The sequence below is a fragment of the Phyllostomus discolor genome, chromosome 14 (assembly GCF_004126475.2).
Source record: "Phyllostomus discolor isolate MPI-MPIP mPhyDis1 chromosome 14, mPhyDis1.pri.v3, whole genome shotgun sequence".
NCBI lineage: Eukaryota > Metazoa > Chordata > Mammalia > Chiroptera > Phyllostomidae > Phyllostomus > Phyllostomus discolor.
The window spans coordinates 28,583,987-28,603,861 of record NC_040916.2 but is presented as its reverse complement, the minus strand read 5'-3'; the positions used below and the strand labels follow the sequence as shown (position 1 = coordinate 28,603,861).

General features: G+C 50.7%; 3 protein-coding genes across 3 annotated transcripts in view; 1 reads left to right on the top strand and 2 right to left on the bottom strand.

The window, feature by feature from the left end:
• The first annotated feature begins 6,673 nt into the window (after positions 1-6,673).
• LOC114489377 (histone H4) overlaps positions 6,674-19,875 on the top strand; it is a 36,678-nt gene continuing 23,476 nt past the window's right edge. Inside the window, exons 1-3 of the mRNA XM_028503321.2 lie at positions 6,674-6,976; positions 9,404-9,424; positions 12,957-13,318. Coding sequence (XP_028359122.1) covers positions 6,694-6,976; positions 9,404-9,424; positions 12,957-13,318 — 666 coding nt within the window. The 5' untranslated portion in view covers positions 6,674-6,693. The remainder of the gene's footprint in view (positions 6,977-9,403; positions 9,425-12,956; positions 13,319-19,875) is intronic.
• LOC114489395 (histone H2B type 1-K-like) lies at positions 11,250-11,645 on the bottom strand. Its single transcript, XM_028503344.2, has one exon. It carries the CDS (start codon positions 11,628-11,630, stop codon positions 11,250-11,252), a length of 381 nt encoding a protein of 126 aa, XP_028359145.1. The 5' UTR covers positions 11,631-11,645.
• LOC114489378 (histone H1.3) lies at positions 17,289-18,110 on the bottom strand. The gene has a single exon (XM_028503324.2). The coding sequence runs from the start codon at positions 18,041-18,043 to the stop codon at positions 17,381-17,383; it is 663 nt and encodes a 220-aa protein (XP_028359125.1). The 5' UTR covers positions 18,044-18,110; the 3' UTR covers positions 17,289-17,380.

The following is a 19,875-nucleotide window of genomic DNA, read 5'->3' as shown; positions in this document are numbered from 1 at the left end:
CCCTGATGCAGCGCAAAAGCAATGTCCCTGTAATCCGTGGAACCACGTCTGTGGAAATCAAGTGAAATGAGTACCTTAATGAGCCCCTGACCCACTGGCTAGGCCTTTGTAGCCTAAAGAGCAAATACTGACCCGATTTATTTCACATACAGAAATTGGTCTTCGTGCCTTTACTTTAGGACAGTTAAAAAATGTAAAATTCAAAATAATGTACCAAGCCTCAAAAATGTTGTAAATGTTTCTAATGTGTAATTTACTGTTACGGGAACCGTCAGAAGACACACCTAGTTCAGAAGAGCATGTGGGATTATCACGGCTGTGTCTACGCGGAAGGGAAGGGAAACAGATCAGTGACCCCATCATTTCTGTCTTTGCCAAAAAATTATCTTGAGCTGAAGGCAGTTGAGAAGGTGCAATTGCCAGAGAAGCTCTCTCCCCTCTCCTTTTTCTGCCGCAAGTCAGAGATGAATCCTGGAGACCAGGGACTCTTACTGGCGACTCTTACCAGAGCCGCAGGCAGGAGGGGCACCGCAGACATCACTGACTCTCGGCCACTCCTTTCCCTCATGCACCTTTTGTGTCTTACCTCCCCAGCTTGCCACCCTTCAAAGCCTCAAACTGCTGCTCCCCTTGTCTTGTTATTGCTTTACAAATCTGCACTGTTGGGTGAAGGTGCTGCCTGAACTGAAGCGCAGGCCCTGGCCAGTTTGCTCAGTGGGTTAGAGCCTCCTCCCAATAGGCCTAGCTGGCCTGGGCACATACAAGAATCAGCCAAAGACTACCTAAATAAGTGGGATGACAAATCTCTCTCTCTCTACCCCACTCCAACCCCAATAAGTTAATTAATTAATTAAACCGAAGAGCTAAGGCACCTGTATGAATTGCTGTCCTGGGTCTCTATGTACATGAAACATGGATGGTAATAAACTTTCATTTTTTTCTCTCTTGCTAATGAGTGTTACCTGTTCAGGGCCCCCCATCAAGGACCAAGGTAGACAGAGAAAAAAATCTGCCTCCCTTACAAAAGAAAGATTGAAATAAAATCCAAAGAGCAAATTTAGATCAAAAAGTGTCATTGTTCCATGACACAGGTATAGAATAACCTTTGGTTGTGTTTTCTCCTCTTTGAAAGGACAAGTATCCCAAGGTTTGTGTGGTTCTTACCATATGCTATTCTTGCCAAATGTTAAAATGTAGCACATATTTTGCAGACATAACTGTACCTGGAGGTGCTTGACTGGAACCCACAGAGGTAAGTGTAGCCACCTGCAAAGAAATCAACCTGTAATGAACGAAACGGTGGATATAAGCTGCAGCTGAGTCTCTCTGCAGGGAGACGGAGCTTTGGAAGAGAATCTGTGTCCTGTAACAGAGGCAAGTTAATACAACGAACCTGTGACAGCCACATCTCATTTCAGAACAGAGCATCTAAAGTGGAGTGCCCAGTGGACAATTCTCGTCTCTAATGGACAGAAATCACTGACACTATCAAGTATGCTACAAATTAACACCTAAATTCCCAGCAAGTGGACTCCAGGAAAGAGGGAGTCCTGAAGGTGTATTTATGTGGTGTACTTAAAGAACACTTGGGCAGGCCTTTCAGACAACCGTTTCATATGACAATGAAAGGAGATTCATCCATCCCTTCACCTTCGTTCAATATCTAGATATTTCTGGACAGGCTTCAGAGCTGCCCTGTGGTGCCCAGGGGACTTCCCTGGTCCTCAGTGAGCCCACGCCTGATGAAGGACCGGGGTCATGCCTGAACTCTCTGCCGTCCTGTGTGGTGCTTGTCAGGTCGCAGGTCGTGCACTGAGGGAGAGGTGCTTGGTTTCCCAGAGCTAATCGGGAAAGGGCCAGCACCTCTCCTTAGACCCGCTGTCTCCAGTCGAGTCAAAGTCACATGGCATCTCCTGTTCACCTACTTCCAAACGGTAAAATCATGATCCATTAGATAGGAAATGAACACATGTCAAAGAGCTTATCTGACTCACCAACAGGAAAATGTTCTGATAGGCTCAAAGAACATTTAACAAATGACAATATTTATAGAAAACTTAAAGAAATTTTAAGAGACTATTATTGATTTAGAGTAAAACAAAATTAGTTGATGTTCATGAAGCTATAAATATAGTTATATCTGTTCCGCTGGACAGAAATTATTTGTGTCTCTACTAAATAAAACCCTGCAAATTAACAAGTAAGGTCCACCCTCAATCCTTCCCCTCTTTGGCTTTGTCAGTGGGTTCTTTAGACATGAATGAATGAATAATGACATCAAGGAATAAAGGAAAAGCATCAGTTTGGTACCTTTAATCAATAGTCAACAGTGAGACAATCAAAGTTCATTTTCATAGGACCCTTGTGTGACCTTCACTGTTTATGATATCAGACAGCCTGATCTTTCTCCTTACTTTCAAGTCTCAGACCATGTTTCTTACACTGTGGAATCTTACTAGGAACAAAATAAAAAACAGAAAGCCTGCAAGAAAAATCTCTATAAAACGTTATGGTCTAACTCCTTGACATTCTTATCTTGCTCATTAATCAAATAATAGAAAGTATAACTTTTTATTCTTTCTAGACTCCAGAGCAACTGACCCAATGTTGTCTCAGTCTCTCTTGGTCTTTACCTAACTTCCAGAAACAATAAATTATTTCCTGTCCTTCCTTCTTTTCACGAAATGCTTTGGTACATCCACAAAATAATTTTTTTACACATCTGGAACGCACATTCTCTTGTTCAGAAGCTTAAGCTCCTTTTGGGCAACAATTCCTCTAATAATCAGTTTTTGATGCTTACTCTCAAAAAAACACGTGTTTGGAACAAAATTATTAGCCACAGATTTTCCAGGTAGTCTCCCCTTCCTGACACCCTGCCCATGAAGAATTCTAAGGTCAACAAGTTTTCCAGCATCCATCTTTCGCTGCAGAACATGCCGGCTCAAAATGGGCCACTTTGGCATGTGGATTATTTTGAGCTAAAGTCAACCAAGACCCACCAGAATCAATAAAAATGTTTACCTCTCTTCAACTACCTGAAGTAATTTAAATAGAGGGCCTGTCCCAGGAGGAGAACTATTGCGACAGAAAGTCTTTATCTGGACGACCTAGGACAGGGCACCAAACATTTGCTCTCCTCCCGCCCTGAAGCCCCAGACCCCCATCCTGTTCCTTAGCTCAGGGCTACCTGTGGGTCCCCTACATTTATAGGGCTCCTGCTGTACGAAATTAGTTTTACTCCTGTTCATCCGTCTTACGTGAATTGGGTTGTTAGAGCAGCCAAGTAACCCAGAGAGGTAGAAGGAAAACAGTTTGTCCTCCCCTAAACTTTGTTGAATAATGTTGTATATGAGAAACCTTCCTTGGCTGAAATAACTTCAATTTTTTGAGAGTGCTTCACTCCTGTTTGAGGCCAGTCTCTGTAGCTGGGTGTCTTAGAAACACATCCATGCCCACTGTACCCCAGAGCCCATGACAGTGAGGTTTGCCGGAGATCAGGAAGCAGAGAGAATGGAGAACCCTGGAGCAGCTCCACTAAAGAAAGCAATGCAGCCACAGACATGATTCTGGATTTTCTGGTAACTGCATTTTGAAAAGTGACAAGATGCAATTATTGTAATGTTGGGATCCACCCTGCCTGGTATCAGAAGCTGTAACACCCCCCAAGGCTAAGGCTGAGCGAATGACCTTGGACCATAAATCACCAAGGAGACAAGCTTATCTCCCTGGCAGGAGCACTGCTTCTGCTCCTTTTACTTCACCCTGCCTGGCCCCCAGTGCTTGGCCGGTTAGCCAGTGACAGGTAAGATTCCCCAAGGGGGGAATGACCTAAGACAGGCACGATCACATGAGAGGCCCCCAAGGAAGGACTTTGGGGGCTATAGCAAAAGGGGGTGATGGACCCTCTGTCCTCGGCTTTGACAAAACCTGAGTCCTCCTGCTCTGCAAGAAAATCTCCTTATCTCTTGGCTGCCTTACTTCCCTTGCTCCACCTAAGCCTGAAACAATGACAGAGGGTGGTGCAGCCCTGTGCTGGAAAGGGCAGGTTCCCCCTTAGGTGATGAGGCCTAAGAAAGAATATGTAAAATCCTGTGAAACCTGCTTTGTTTAGAATGCTCTCAGTTGAATGATAAGGGTACAGGGAAGAAGTAAGTTTGTTCCTCAAAGTTTTACAGCTCTTTAGCTATCTGACCCTGACTCAAAATAGGCCCTCAGACTTCCTTGTTATCTATTGTTTGATCCTTACTTCCCGGCAATGAGTAATGAGCTTTACCTGAATTCTTGTGCAAATGAACCCAATAAAAATCATTGAGGAAAAGGTTCTTGGCCCTTCTCCTTTGAGAGGTCGGCCACCTTTCCCCCCAAAGCAGATCATATCTTGGTAGGCTTATTCTCACCCATGGCGGCTGAAGGGTCCTGCAGGCAGAGGCCCCCCCCCCACCACATTGTAATAACCGAGCCCTCACCAGGTGGCTCGGCTGGTTGGAGCATCATTCCATACATGGAAAGGTTGTAGGTTTGATCCCTGGTCAGGGCACGAACTACAAGCAACCAATCAATGTTTCTCACTCTCCCACTCTCTTCCCACACCCACTGTCTTCTCTCTCTAAAATCAATAAACATATCCTTGGATGAGGATAATAATAATAATAAATTGCATTTAATCTAAACATGCAAAATATTTTATTGCAATAGGTACCCAGTATAAAAATGTCATTGCATTTATTGTAATATTTTACATTCCTTTGGTCAGACTAATTTTTCCAAATTTGGTGTATATTTTATTCAGTCTGATACTATTTTTTTCTTTGAAAAACTTGATTTGCATTTAAATTCCACCAGCTGTAGTGTGGAAAATTTGATTTTGCATGCCCAAGTGGTTCAAACATGCCTAAAAAGTTTCAACAACTGAGTGGAGCATCAGCTTTTTAATTGGAAACAAAACTTAAAGGTATATAAAATTTTAAAAAAATATAATTTAAATTTTGGCTCATCAACATCAGCCACATTTCAGATGCTCACAACTGGGTCGGACTATTTCATCAGACAACACAGCCCTGGGGGGAATCCGTCTGGGTGCCCGTGTGGTGGAGACTGGTAGATAAAGTCCCAGAAAGTCAGGCTGGGAGAAAAGCAGGTTCACAGCTCTTTCTACAAAAAACTAATGAATAAACAATAATAAACTCTATATAAATTTAAATATCATCGTGTAATTTGGCACTGACTTCAAAAATCAAACTTTGCTTTTGATATAGAGTGGTGGACATTATGAAAGCAAAATAATAATAATAATAATAATAATAATAATAATAATAAACAAATAAAACGTGCATACAAACACAGGCCCAGCTTGCAATCGATATACGGGATTGAGAGACTGAAAGATCTTGGGGAGAAAGTAAATCCGTGGAGCATTAAGGCTGATTTCCTCAGGTAAGTCCAGTTTTCCACAAAAGAAAGGTCCGCCCCTGTGGGGAACTTCACAGGGAGACATGCTAGGAAGCAAGTTCTCAAACCCTCCGAGACCAAGAGCTCTGCAGTTTGTGTGCCTGGGGTTTTTGCTTTTGTTTCTTTGGTTTGTTGTTGTTGTTTTAATGGATTTGGCACTAAGGAAGAAACATAAAGATGGGAGAAAACAAGTCAGGGATGGGAATAAAAAATAGTTAACATTACGTGCTCCCTGGAGGATGGTTAAACCTCAAGGGGGCGGGAACGCAACAAGGGCTGGGGTAGGCATCTCCAAGGTGTGTCAGCCCCAGGCACAGGAACGGGCCAGACGGCTTGCTTAAGGCAACGACACCCTTTTGCTAAAGAAGCGACACGCCTGGGGCGAGTCCTCCAGCCCAGACCAGCCCGGTTAGAAACTGTGATCCGATCATCTGAGGAGCTGACTTTCCATAGAACCCCCTTTTTGCCTCCTCATTGGTGGTGTTGAATATTTGACCAAAAATTTACTTTTCAATTGTCAAAACAACACCTTTGGGCCGTTGGCATTAACATTTCTGTCCTACGGATGACACTAAAGCGAAACTGAGAGACGACGGGTGGCAGAGCAGGGCCAGGGCGTTGGGAGTGCGGAGGCCCAGGCGGGGGGTTGGGGGGTGCAGGCCTCCCGGGGACCCGCAGCCCGAGGGCGGCCCTCCCGGCGGGCGCCCCGCGCTGTTCGGCTCCTTCCTGGTCCTGAAGCCGCTGAGCGGCATCGCTGACTCTTTAACCTTCATCCGAAGTGTGGGGAGGCTGCCTCTCGGCCAGAGAGACGCCCTGGACGCGTCCACCTCTGAGACGGGCGTTCCAAACACGGCGCGGTGTGTAATTCCGACCGACGCCTTCCCCACGGTGAGGGTCTCAGTAACTTAAACTAAAACAGAACATATTTAGTTTTCCACAGGTACAGTTATTTCAGTGCCTTGGTGCACAACAGAATTTTTAAAAAGGGTGTGAAACAAGGCATTTGAAATGGATCCGGGGCCTGAGCCGGGGCGCACAAAGCCCTCTTTGTCTCCCTCGGCCCCGCCCACAGCTCGCGGACCTGCGCGGGCGGCCGCCGATTGCGTCCCACGAGCCGCTCCCGCCGACCCAACCCGCGCTCACTTCGTGGTGTACAAGAGGAGCGTGCAGTGCTACACACGGGAATTTCGGCTTTATTTCGAAGGAGGTGTGCTGGTCGTTTGTTGGGTCTCGGCGGCTATCATGTCCGGTCGCGGCAAAGGCGGGAAGGGGCTCGGCAAAGGCGGCGCCAAGCGCCACCGCAAGGTGCTGCGCGACAACATCCAGGGCATCACCAAGCCCGCCATCCGGCGCCTGGCCCGCCGCGGCGGCGTCAAGCGCATCTCCGGCCTCATCTACGAGGAGACCCGCGGGGTGCTCAAGGTGTTCCTGGAGAACGTGATCCGGGACGCCGTCACCTACACGGAGCACGCCAAGCGCAAGACGGTCACAGCCATGGACGTGGTCTACGCGCTCAAGCGCCAGGGCCGCACCCTCTACGGCTTCGGCGGCTGAGCCAGCGTCTTCACAATCCTAAACTATCCTCCAAAGGCCCTTTTCAGGGCCGCCCACCCCCTCACGGGAAGAGCTGTGCGCGCCTTTCTTGCTCCGGTGACTCTGCAAACACGTTTACTTGGGGTCGGTGTCAGCGGGGTCTTAATCTTTGGCGGTAAGTGCAGGCCGGGTGGTGGCTCCTGCACCACAGGCCTCGGCCAGTCTGCGCGCACGGGCCCACCAGCGTGTGCGCAAGGGCCCACGAGCGTGGGCACCTCGGCCCGTGGGGAGGGAGCCGGCGCTTCTGGGGGACAAACTGGAATTAAAAGCAAACGGAAGTGGGGGATAGAGTATGAGGCGGAGGGGGGCCGGCAGGAAGCAACCCGGAGGGGTCCCCTCAGTTTCGCCCCCTCCCCAGTGCAGCACAGAAAGCTCCAGAGTCCGCGGCGCTGCCTCCAAGAGAGACCCCCGCCCCCTTCCCCTGCAGGAGCCATGGAGGGTCGCGGTTGGTGAGGAGCAGTTTCCGGCGCCGCCTAGCTCCTTCCTCATTCTGGGTGTTCAATAAATATTTTCTACAAGTTATGAGCCTGCGAGGGTGCCGCCCCCCACAGGAAGCCACGTTGATTAAAATATTAATTTCCAGCAGAAGGCTGGGTGTAAGTTCCTAATGTATCTGCCCCGGGCACCGTCAGAAAATATCCACTAACTTTGACCCCCCACCTCCCAGGCTGGGGCTGTGGTCGGCCTCCTTGAACCCGGCTGCGCTGGCTTTCAGTGAAACTGGGCCCTGTTCCTTCTCTTTCTCAGGTGCAGCCCCTCCCTGAGCCCGAGGCCAAGCAGTCTGTAAGGTACCACTGACTCAACAAAGGGGTCGGGTTCTAACTCGGGTGTCTAACTGCCTCCGGCCGAGGCCACACTTTGCATTTGTGAAAGGGGAGCTTGCTCCCCTCCTCCTCTCCCCCCGCCCCCCTCGCCTGTCAGCACCTAGTCGTCCAGCGGGAAATGTTTTGTTTGGGGTTTTTTCCTCCTTTTTTTATTAAGGATAAGTCAAATGCTACAGTTTGGTTATTAACAGTTGTTTTATTTTTAAGCATTTATTTCTGTTTATAAAAGTTCAAGGGCTTTAAAAAGGCCCAGAGATGCCCGTGTTTGATGAAGACCCTACCGAGTCAGGCTGTGGGTTTCTCTGTAACCCGGGCGTCAGTCCGACCCTTGTTAGAGAAACACTCAGGAAATTCTTCTGCTTGGGTCGCGGTGGTTTCCCCAGACTCCGGGTGCAGTTCGTCAGTGGCCATCACTTCACAAACGATGAAAAATGTGATGCCAGAAATAACCACGAAAGGCCTGCGGTTTCTACACGAAGATCCTTTCGTTGCTCCTGGAAGCCAGGGCCCTGTCTGTCGCTGTGAGACCTGCAAAGGCTGGTGAGAAACCTGGCTCTCTCAGAGCCCAGACCAGCAAACACACTTCAACACAAAACACCTCAAAGGTTTTTCAAAGCGTCTGCTCAGATGGATAAGCCAGGCAATTTGATAAACTGCCTCTTTGAGAAGAGTGTTCCTGGCTGCTTAAGACACACGTCCTGTTGCTGGTCAGCCCGCTGTGGGGTCTCTCCCTGGCCCCGGAGGGAACACTGCATCGGCAGCTGGGGAGGTGCGACTCCTGAGTTCAGGTGAGGGTCCCCGACTAGCAATACAAACCTGGGCTTTGTCGGCATGGTAGGTGATGAAACTGACGGGACCACCACCAAGGCCGCAAACACAACGCAGTGTGCGCACTGTCGTGTCGCAGGAGGGGAGAGATGCAAACCGTCATTAGAAGGAGCCGGATTCCTATGGTCTGCGTCCCTGAAGTCCTCCTGTCTGGCCTCTAGCTGCTGTAACAAAAACACCACAGACTGGCTGGCCTAACACAACCAACGCTATTTTCTGCGGCCCTGGAGCCGGGACGCCCAGCCTCGAGCTGAGACACAGTCACCCAGATTCCGTGTCTGCTGAGGGCCGGCTCCTGGCCCAGAGACCGCGGTCCTCTCGCTGTGCCCCCTTCAGGCAAAGGGAAGGGACGGAGAGCTTCCCGCGGTCTCTTTTACACGCGGCACTAACGCACTGAATCTCACTGAGCTGTTATAAAGGGCTGCATCCTCGTGGGCTCATCAGCTCCCGAGCCCCCCCCCCCCACGCCGTCCTCACACACGAGGGCTGGGATTTGAAACCAGAAATCGGGGGTGGGGGGGTACAAACACTCCGTATCAAAGGAAATAGAATCCACGGAGCCCCGCGGGAGGACAGGGCACCGCGCCGGTCTGCGCCCCGGCTGCCTGGGCTCCGCTCGGCGGTCCCTCTCCGGTTCCTGGCGGCCGCATCCGCTCTCGCCGCCTGTGCGCTCTGTGCTCTGTGAGATGGCTTGTGTTTCTCGGGAGGGCGCCGGGGCCCAGCTGCCAGCGTCAGGCCAGCTCGCAGTTCCCGGAAAGCTACCGTGCGGAGGCCTGTGTGACCTTTCCGCCCCGCCCCGCAGGCCCTCCCCGCCCCCACGCCCACCGGAGTGCTGCTGTGACCGGTTCTCCTCCCAGAATTCCCTCCGGCTCCACAGCCCGAATCGGTCCGCGTGGCAGTGGTTCTCCAGAAGATCTGGGATGAAGTCGCCGAGACAAACCAGCCGGCGGGATGTTTGTCCTAAACCAGGACTTCACGAGGGTTGGGACCAGGGAGGCCCAGAGGGTTTGCTTTACCCAAGGGGGCGCCAGCTGTGACTAAAACGAGCTGCTGCTGTCAGCAAGGCCACCAACTGACGGAGCACGATGGCCGCAACAGAAGCTAGTCTCCCTGCTGTGGCAGCCAACACACCTCCCCTCCACTCAGGAGCCCGAGTCCACACCCCTGTCCACACCGGCACCTGTGTACCTGCACTCTGTCTCGCTTGCCCACCGATGCACCCAGTGCCAACAGCCGGGCCAGGCACGTTGCATGAGCTCAATGACTGTCTCCTAAAGGGACACGAGCTGAGGATGACATAAAATGACCCTTGTCCCAACCAGGCCCATGTTTGCCCCTCTGACCATCAACGATGCAGCTGTGAATTCTCATGGTCGGTTTACACTAAGCCAGGTGAGGCACTGTTACCATTCCTCAATGCATCCTGGAGGACAGTTATGAGGTGAGAAGTAGGAATCAAAAACTAGGAGAGACACCGGACGAAGCCACCAACCGTACCGGGGCTAGAATCAGGCCTTTAGTGAAAGACGATGAAAAAGAACCCACTGGCGGAGGCATCTGTCAATATCTCCGCAGATGAGAATAAGCTGTTTCTTGATAGGACAGCGTCCAGGGGTCACGCCCCCTGTCCAGGTGAGTTCTGCCCTCTGATGTGCCTGGGAAACACACCAGTGGGCCAGGGACATTCTGGCTTAAAGACCTTCTGTGGCTACAGCAACTGGCTAAGCCAAACGCGCATGTCCAAGTCCAGCAGGAGAGGCCTAACCTACCTGCGTCACCTGCTGCCACCCGCCTGGAGGTCTCTGTGTGAAGGGGTATGTACACGGCCTGCTTCACTCTGGTATTGGGGGCCACATTTGGAGTAATTACCAAAATAATCCACAGCTTTCAAATACAAAATGCCTATCTGCACTTATTAAGATGAAAAAAAAATGCAGATCTTGAACTGTGAGGATTATGCGTTTCAAGCAAATAAATTAGCAGCATTGAAAAGTTACAATTAAAGGCAAATCTGACCTTTAGCACGTCAAAGTCCCTGCGGTGACTTTCTAATGAAGTTCCAATCATTTCCCCCAAGGTGCTGAGGTCCTAGCACTTCGGCTTCTCTGGACGTTTGCACTTACAGTCCTGCCCATTCAACTGTGGTCACTGGTCACCCATAAACCAGGACTGAGCCACGCGAGGAGCACAGAAGACACATGTGGTATAATCACACATATGTTCTATAGTGTGGGTAATGCATGTAAAAGAAGTCAAGAACAAAATCATTTAAACCAATTCAACAACTTTGAGTAAATAGATATTGATTAAAACACAAAAGTCAGGATATTAAACTTTTTAGGGCTACAGCACAGTAGCTCCTACTGCAGTTATTTCAAATTCTTTGATGCACTAATAATAGCTCACAGTGAAGCTATTGCACTATACATACATTTTAAAGAGAGTTGTCTATTGACAGACATCTTTTTAAAAACTCTCTGTATTACAGCTCTCAGGATGCCAACGTGCAGGGCTCTGAAAAGAGCCTTTTCATTTGACAGAGGCTGAAGCGCTTCACTTGGCGCTGGTGTACTTGGTGACGGCCTTGGTGCCCTCGGACACGGCGTGCTTGGCCAGCTCCCCGGGCAGCAGCAGGCGCACGGCCGTCTGGATCTCCCGCGACGTGATGGTCGAGCGCTTGTTGTAGTGCGCCAGGCGCGACGCCTCGCCCGCGATGCGCTCGAAGATGTCGTTCACGAAGGAGTTCATGATGCCCATGGCCTTGGACGAGATGCCCGTGTCGGGGTGCACCTGCTTGAGCACCTTGTACATGTACACCGAGTAGCTCTCCTTGCGGCTGCGCTTGCGCTTCTTGCCGTCCTTCTTCTGCGCCTTGGTCACGGCCTTCTTGGAGCCCTTCTTCGGGGCGGGGGCGGACTTGGCCGGCTCAGGCATGGTATGGAATTACAAGGGCAGAAACTTTGGGAGACTGACAGAAACAGAACAAAGAAAAATCCTGAGTATATAGGGTCTCCCATATCTAAAGTCTGATTGGATTAAAACTGGCCAATATATTAAGAGAATATATATTAGGTGTTCCTAAACTCCTTTTCTATTGGATGAAAACAAACGCTTTCAAGGAATCCTGTAAATGAAAATAAATATAAGACATATTTCTATTTTATTGATTATGCTGTTAGAGTTGTTCCATTTTTAAATTTTAAAAAATATCTTGATACGATTTTTTAAATTTTGAAAATAAGTGGAAACCCCCTGGCTGGCGTAGCTCAGTGGATTGAGTGCAGGCTGTGAACCAAAGCATGGCAGGTTCGATTCCCAGTCAGGGCACATGCCTGGGTTGCAGGCCATGGCCCCCAGCAACTGCACATTGATGTTTTCCCCCTCTCTCTCTTTCTCCCTCCTTTCCCTGTCTAAAAATAAATAAATAAAAATCTTTTTTAAAAACCTTTAAAAAAAAGAAAAGAAGTGGAAAACTTCCCGCTGGACGCGAAATCCAAGGAAGAAGACCCTGTCCCCTGGCAGACTGCCAGCCAGAAGCCCGACACTGGGCCATAGCAGCATTTTAAATAAACGTTCGCCGAAGACTCTGGGCCGCTGCCATCTTTTCAAGGTTCCTTATTGCAAACGCTTTCTTATCGGTTCCCTCCAGGAAGGGCCGAGCTGACATTTTAAATGCATCAAAACCAAAGGGCAGAGTCAAATTACCGCTGAGTCAAACCCGAAAGTAAAGCTCCAGGGACCTCAGGAAACCAGAAATCCGCGTATGCCCTGATGCTACAACGAACTAGGAACTTACTTAAAACACAGTGAAATAGCACTCGTGAGAAGCTCAGACAGTGGGGTTTTAAATAGGGGGAAAGGGCGGCAATAGGACCTGGGTGAAAACGGGTTAACTGTGCACAAAACGGCGGGAGATTTAAAAAAAAATTTTTTTTTTAATCACTTTCTCTTTCGAACACATTTTCCCTCCAAACAGGGGAAAAGCTCAGGAATGTTAAATGCTTCTGTGAGCCATACTTGTGTGTGGGAGAGGCGGAGGCATCACTGATGAAACAAAGAACTAAGAAAATGATTTTATTTAAGGTACTTGGGAGATCTCTGGTAATTCAAATCAACCAATCAGAGACTCGCCGGACGGATCCAGCCGTCCCCAAACGGTCCGCGCACTTCCGTAGCCCCCGCGCCGCGGAGGAATCGCCCACGATCCAATCAGAGCGACGCTGCTGCTGCATAAATACAGGGCGGAGCGCCGCGCTGCAGTCCACGCACGTTACTGGCGAGTCATGGCCCGGACCAAGCAGACGGCGCGCAAATCCACCGGCGGGAAGGCCCCGCGCAAGCAGCTGGCCACCAAGGCGGCCCGCAAGAGCGCGCCGGCCACCGGCGGCGTCAAGAAGCCGCACCGCTACCGGCCGGGCACCGTGGCCCTGCGCGAGATCCGCCGCTACCAGAAGTCCACGGAGCTGCTGATCCGCAAGCTGCCCTTCCAGCGCCTGGTGCGCGAGATCGCGCAGGACTTCAAGACCGACCTGCGCTTCCAGAGCTCGGCCGTCATGGCGCTGCAGGAGGCGTGCGAGGCCTACCTGGTGGGCCTGTTCGAGGACACCAACCTGTGCGCCATCCACGCCAAGCGCGTCACCATCATGCCCAAGGACATCCAGCTGGCGCGCCGCATCCGCGGGGAGCGGGCGTAAGCGGTCCCCATCGACTGGCGGTGACCTTGAACCCAAAGGCTCTTTTCAGAGCCACCCACACCTCAAGTTGAGGAGCTGTGAGCAAGTAAGTGGGGTCTGCTCCCAAAACCAAGCAGTGGGGGAGGGCGGGTGGTAGCTGCGGCAGCTGCAGGGAGGTGGCGCTGTGGCCGCCCGACCCCCCCCCCCCCCCGAGTCCTCCCGAGTGCACCCGGTTGTCCCTGAGGTGCGCGCCGCGACCTGCACGGTACCGCTGGGCCAGCACTGGTGCACGGAATGACGCGGAAGCTGGGGTGTGGGGGTAGACCAAGCTCTGGCCAGGAACTCACAACCGCAGCAAAAGATTGCCAGCTCCTCGTGCATCGTGTCCCCACCCCGCTTGAGAAGCAGGATATTGTCTCTAAGTCAGACCCCAGGTCTTGCATAGATAAAGCAGAATGACTCCCTATTTGCTGGAATCCTCAACCATTGAGTAGGTAGCTTCCCACTTTCCTCCAAATGCAAATTTCGTGAGACCCTTAGGCAGTGCAGGAATTTTGGATTTAGTGAGGTTCTTTACACAAATGGGAGGCGCTACCCTGGGGCGATTGGAATACAATGGAGGCTCTTGAGCTAATAGCTCCTGCACAAGAGGAAAATCAAGTCCCCTGGCAGGAGCCATGGAACTTGCCCTTCCAGCCGTTTATTCAACAAAATTGCAGACTGTTGCTCAAACGAGTCTGAAGCTGCAGAACCCAGAGTTCAGGTTCGGAAACACCGAGAACAGCTAAGTGACAGCAACACAATGAGTTCTGCCTGACTGGAAAAGGTGAGCAGGCTCCCAGTCGCCAGATCAGCACGAATTTACCTTTAAGAGATCATTTTAAGGTGGAATTGAGCAAGACAAAATGAAGCAAGCCAAACATGGAAGTGGGGTGGGGAAAGAAGCAACAACATAACTGCTTAAAAGTTACCAACAGCTTTATTTGTAATAGCCTTAAAGCAGGAAACAACATAACAGTTTTGTATCTTTCTATTGATTGCTTACCCAAATCCTGATACATCTACACCACTGAATCCTATTCAGCAATTTTGATACATGTAACAACCTGGCTGAATCTCGAGGGTAAAATGCTTAGTCAAAGCCAATCTCAAAGGTTACATATTGTATGACTTCATTTAGGGAATATTCTCAAAGTAACAAAACCAGGCGTGGGTACCAGATGAGTGACTGCCCCAGGACAGGGGAAAGTGGGTGGGTGTGACTGTAAGGGGCGGGGGGGTATCTGCATCACACCCGTAGTTCCAAGACCCCATGGGGTGGGGTTGCTCACAGCTGTCTGTTCACAGGCCCTAGAGGAGAGCCTGTACGTAGAACTGGTGAGACTACGTAAGGCCTGGAGTGTAGTTGACAGTATTTTGCACAAATAAAGCTGAATAACCCCCTATTTCCTGGAACCCTCAACCATTGAGAAGGCAATGAAAATGTCTGGGTTTTATATCGTAGTGTAATTGTATAGGATATCGCCATGAAGGAAAACTGAGCTCAGTGGGCTCTGTTGGAAACTAATAAAGGAGGAAAAAAAAAAAAAAAAAGCTGTGTCAATTGTTTGGCCAATCCTACTTTGTATTGCTTAGAATTCTATGACTTGCTTAACAAATAAAAGTTTTTATGTTCATTGTTATAAACAGCAGGAATTTTTCGCTTTCTTCTGGCTTTTGCAGCGGGGACATATGCCTTTGCCTGAGGTTTGCTTCATTTACGTTGATGCAGGATTTTGCACATGTCGCTGCCTCGACCTCAGAAATCTGATGTTTGTAATCTCCTTTTCTGGTGGGCTCTTGGCTGAGTTGACCCATGGCGCTTGGGCAGTGTGCTTGTGCTCTGGATTAAGTGGACAGCGGCGAGGGTCAGAAGCTGCCGCCGGAAGAGGGCAGCTGGGGGTGAGTCCCAGACACCGAACCCGCGTTTAGTACCTGGTCTCGTAGCCGTTTCAACCCCTCCCAGCACCAGAAACTTGATCAGCAAGTCTGGAATTTTTCGGGCCAAGCACTGGTGAAGTGATTCTGTTCAGTTCGTGTTTGTGCACCACAGCTTTCTGATTTGTAAAACGAGCCTTTTAACTAACTGTTCCTAGTGCACACGCTCAAGTGAAGCCATCGTAAACGTGCCCCGTAGACTGCGAGGGGCAACACGTCGTGGAGTCGTCCTGATCTCGCGTTTGAATGTCTGATTCCCCCGGAGTTCTCTTACTCCTCCTCATCACTCTTATCAGAACCCTCACTCCCTCATTCTGGGCGTTAAAGGTCTTGCTCGTGGCTGTCTGCCCATTTTTCCTACTCGGGGCAATCTCTTTTTCTCAAAAGGATTCTTTCCACATTCCCCCATTTACCCAGGTCTTCTTTCTCAACCCAGCCACTCCCACAGAAGGAGGAAGAAATTATGGGATGCAGCTGAGACTGGGAAAAATTAAACTCCCGGTCAGAAAGATCCTCACCAGGTTACAGGTTACATTCATTTTTAAAAACTAAGTTTAAGTAGTGGATTTTAAGCAATTATCATCCAATAATGGTGCTGTACACAGAATAAAGTCAAGGCCACAAGGTCCTTGGTGTCCCCTGCGGATGTACTCAGGGGCTCCTGCGTGGCCTGAGGCCTGCAGCTACCTTTTTGAAAGGATGTGTTTAAAGACTTAATGCATAGAGGATAAGAACGTTAGAAGGCTAAACTATACAAGTATATTTGGGTTCACAAAATAGTGTGTCTCATTGATAACATCACACAACAAGGAGCAGCAGCGAGGAATGACGAGGATCAGGGTCAAGGACTCAGAAGGACCGTAAACCTCGTCTCAGGATATTCGCGGTGACTGCAAAGCGATACAAACACGTGTGCGGTGGGCCTGCCTTGCTGGAGAGGTCGCGAGACTGCGGAGTCCACCGGCACTGGCCGCCTGCCCACAAAATTGACAGCAAGGCTAACCCGCCACCCAAGCAGATAGCCCCAAGTGGCCTGTAGAACTCAGCATTTTGTCAAGATTCACCAGTAAAATTGAGTGGGCTTCCCTGAGATTAAAATAAGTAAAAACACCTCAGTCCCAGAGATGCAGTGGAAACAGTGGGACAGGCAAGTGAACCCCTCTTCCCAGAGCCGATCCTGCATGGCGCCCCAGGTCCCCCCAACAGTCTGGGGAGGAAAGCTGGCAGAGAGGGCCAGTGACAAACCCTCAGGGGAGGGAGGTGACACTGTCCCTGCCACCCTCGCCCTTGGGGTGGCAGCGCAGTTATCGGCAGAATAACGGTAGCGTGCATACTCGCCCCAGAGGGAGCTCCGGTGGCCTCAAGGAAACAAAAATCCAAGTTTTCCAACGGCTTCGCAGGCCCTAGACTTGCTCTCTCAGCCTCTAACGGGTACTCGCCCCGGGGCCCGTGCAGCACGTGAACCCGGAGTGCGCTCTGATTAGCTAGCCCTGCATGACCTCTGCAAACCAATGGGGAGGGGAAGTTTAGCAGCGCCCGGACACTTGAAGAGCCCTCTGCTCAGATTGGCGTACGAGGGATAATTGCGCTTTTTCTCCCCTAACTCGTCCGCGCGCGGGAGGCCGGGCGGGGAGACGCGCCCCCTGCAGCTGGGCGTCCGCAACGACCTGGAGCTCCGCGTGCTCCCAGCCGGAGTGACCCTGGCAGGGAGGCGGGGTTCTGCCGCACCGCTCCCCAGTCCGAGTGCCTCAAGGCCGAGGGGAAGTGGAGAGGCTAGACCCCTGTCCCAGCCCCCCAGAAGGCAAATACGTAATTCCCTACGAGGACGGTTCCCGTAATCTTGCAGGGTCTTTCAACCGCGCGCACGCCCCTCTCCATCCCCCCACCTCCCCCCGCGTTAGATGACCCAGTGCCCTTTAAGAATAAGAAAACACACACACAGTATGTACCCGGTTAAGCTCTTTTTCCTGAAATGGGTGGGTGGCTCTGAAAAGAGCCTTTGAGATTTTCAAAGCAGGACCTGCCTCTGGAAGTTTACTTTTTCTTGGGCGTCGACTTCTTCGCCTTTGTAGCCTTGGGTTTCGCGGCTTTAGGCTTCCCCGCCTTGGGCTTAGGCGCCTTGGCCTTGGCTGGACTTTTGGGCGCCTTCTTGGGTTTCGCCGCTTTCACCTTTTTCGGGCTCTTGGTCACTTTCTTGGCCCCTGCAGACGCCGCCGCCGGCTTCTTCGCCTTCTTCGGGGTCTTCTTGGCGCTCTTCTTGGGGGTGGCTGACCCCGCGGCCTTCTTGGGTTTCTTGGCCGCCCCAGCAGCCTTCTTGGGCTTGGCCGCGCCCGCCTTCTTGGCCTTGGGTTTGGCCTCCCCGGAGGCCGCCTTCTTGTTGAGCTTGAAGGAGCCCGAGGCGCCGGTGCCCTTGGTCTGCACCAGGGTGCCCTTGCTCACCAGGCTCTTGAGGCCCAGCTTGATGCGGCTGTTGTTCTTCTCCACGTCGTAGCCCGCGGCCGCCAGCGCCTTCTTGAGCGCGGCCAGCGACACGCCGCTGCGCTCCTTGGAGGCGGCCACGGCCTTGGTGATGAGCTCAGACACCGACGGCCCGGACGCCTGGCGCTTGGCGGCGCCGGCTTTCTTCGCTTTCTTCTTTACAGGTGTTTTCTCCGCAGGAGCGGGAGCGGCAGGAGCAACTGGAGCGGTCTCCGACATTTTTCCCTGTTTTGCCTGGAAAGACAAAAAAAGACTTAAACTGTCAGAGCGGCGTGCTCGGGCGCGGGCGGCGGGGGTTTATATAGCGAGTCGCTGGGAGGTGATTGGCTGCCGGCTCCGCGCGCCGCGCTGCCCAGGAGCGCTCCTGCGCTCTGCCGGGTAGCTGTGTTTTCTGCCCCTTAAAAAAGAAGGAAAATGGAAGAAATCTGTGCACGAAATAATTGGGAATTTGGGGGAAACGGACCCGAGAGCCTCCAGGCTTCCTCCCTGCCCCCTTTGCCTCGCCTCCGGCCTCAGCCGGCGCCCAGAAAGTGTCCCGATTCCCCCAACTCTCTCTGAAACTTGCGTCAAACGGAGACAACTTGCAGATTTTCCTTAAAAATACTATTTCTCTCTGATTTCTTTGCAAATATTTTTTGCAGGACATAGTTCTACACATTCTTTTCTTCGCTACTTTATGTAAATGAACTCATGTCTACTCAAATATAAAAGAAAAACCGGGTTTTTCGTGCGAGCAATAGCACAGCCCGAGCGATTTGCCCCGAGCGCTGGGAACTGGCGGCGCGGGAGAAAACCCCGCAGGGGCGAGGGACAGCTGTTTTAGAAAGCTGTTTTATCTTCAAGTGTTGGAGCCACCAATGCGTAAACGGGTTTGATCCCAATACTCTTGGTGATCTGAACATTTTAGGAAGGATGGGGGTAAGGCTGCTCCGCGCGGATTTTGAATACCCAGCGCGAACTGGTCACCAGCCTTCTCTGAAAAAGGAGTCTGGTCCGTGTTACAGACCTACAGCGGGCATTACAGCGCGACCACCCTTTCAGTCAAGAAGGGTCACAAAGCAACAGTAACGGTGAGGTTACCGGCTGTGAGCCGAAGCAGCCCGGGGGAATCACGTGTTTTCCATCCCATCGCCTTAGAACTGCAAATGAGTTAATGACAGACACCCTAGCCACCAGGGTTTTCCTCTAATTTAGCATAGAGTGTCGTGCATTATTTCCTATATTTAACGATGTTGTTTTAAAGATATATATGATTTGACCTTTTTAACATTGCAAGCAGGGACACAGGGAAGTAGAAAGAAAAAATTCTCATTGAAGTCACAGTCTGAATTTTCACAGTTCCCCTGGACTTTTTAGTAACAGAACGACAACCCGAGGGTCACAGCCTGAATCTGTTGGCCGAAAGTGTCCTCGGAAGAGGCTGAACCAACATGTCATCGCAAGTGTGCTGACTTTCCCAGCCCATCTTCGCAACACAGCAGGATGAACGGAATTCGGTAAATGTCGATCAGTAACCACAAACTAATGTCATCCACCAAATCACCAGACAGCGAAGTTAAGCCTCATCTTTGTTCAACAGAAGAGAAAAGTATATGGAGTCTCATGTTTCTTCTCACAAATACCCCTATTTCCAAAACTTTAGTTATCCCAGCCTGCATTCATTGCAATTTGAGAACTTTCTCCTATAAAACCAAGATCAAATAATCAACTTTAAAGGCGTCACAGTTAACTAACTTCATAAAAATCTCTTGGCTTGTTTTTAAATAGTTATTTGCCGGCCAGTGCTGATGGAAACCACGTCTCTGGGACTGGAGGCCCCGTTGTGTACCCAACACAAACACTGTGTGTACAGAGGTGCGCTCGCAGGGTTGGGTCGTGGGCGCTGTTCTCCCCAGGCAGGGGTCCGTGGGTGTCTAGAGGAAGGAGCTGTCGTCCTCGGCAGCATAATTGTCAGCAGCAGTGACCACAAACATGTTGTAGGCCCCTTTCCTTTCCAGTGGACAGCCTACTGTGACCCAGCCCTAAAGATAAAATTAAAATTCATTTTTTCT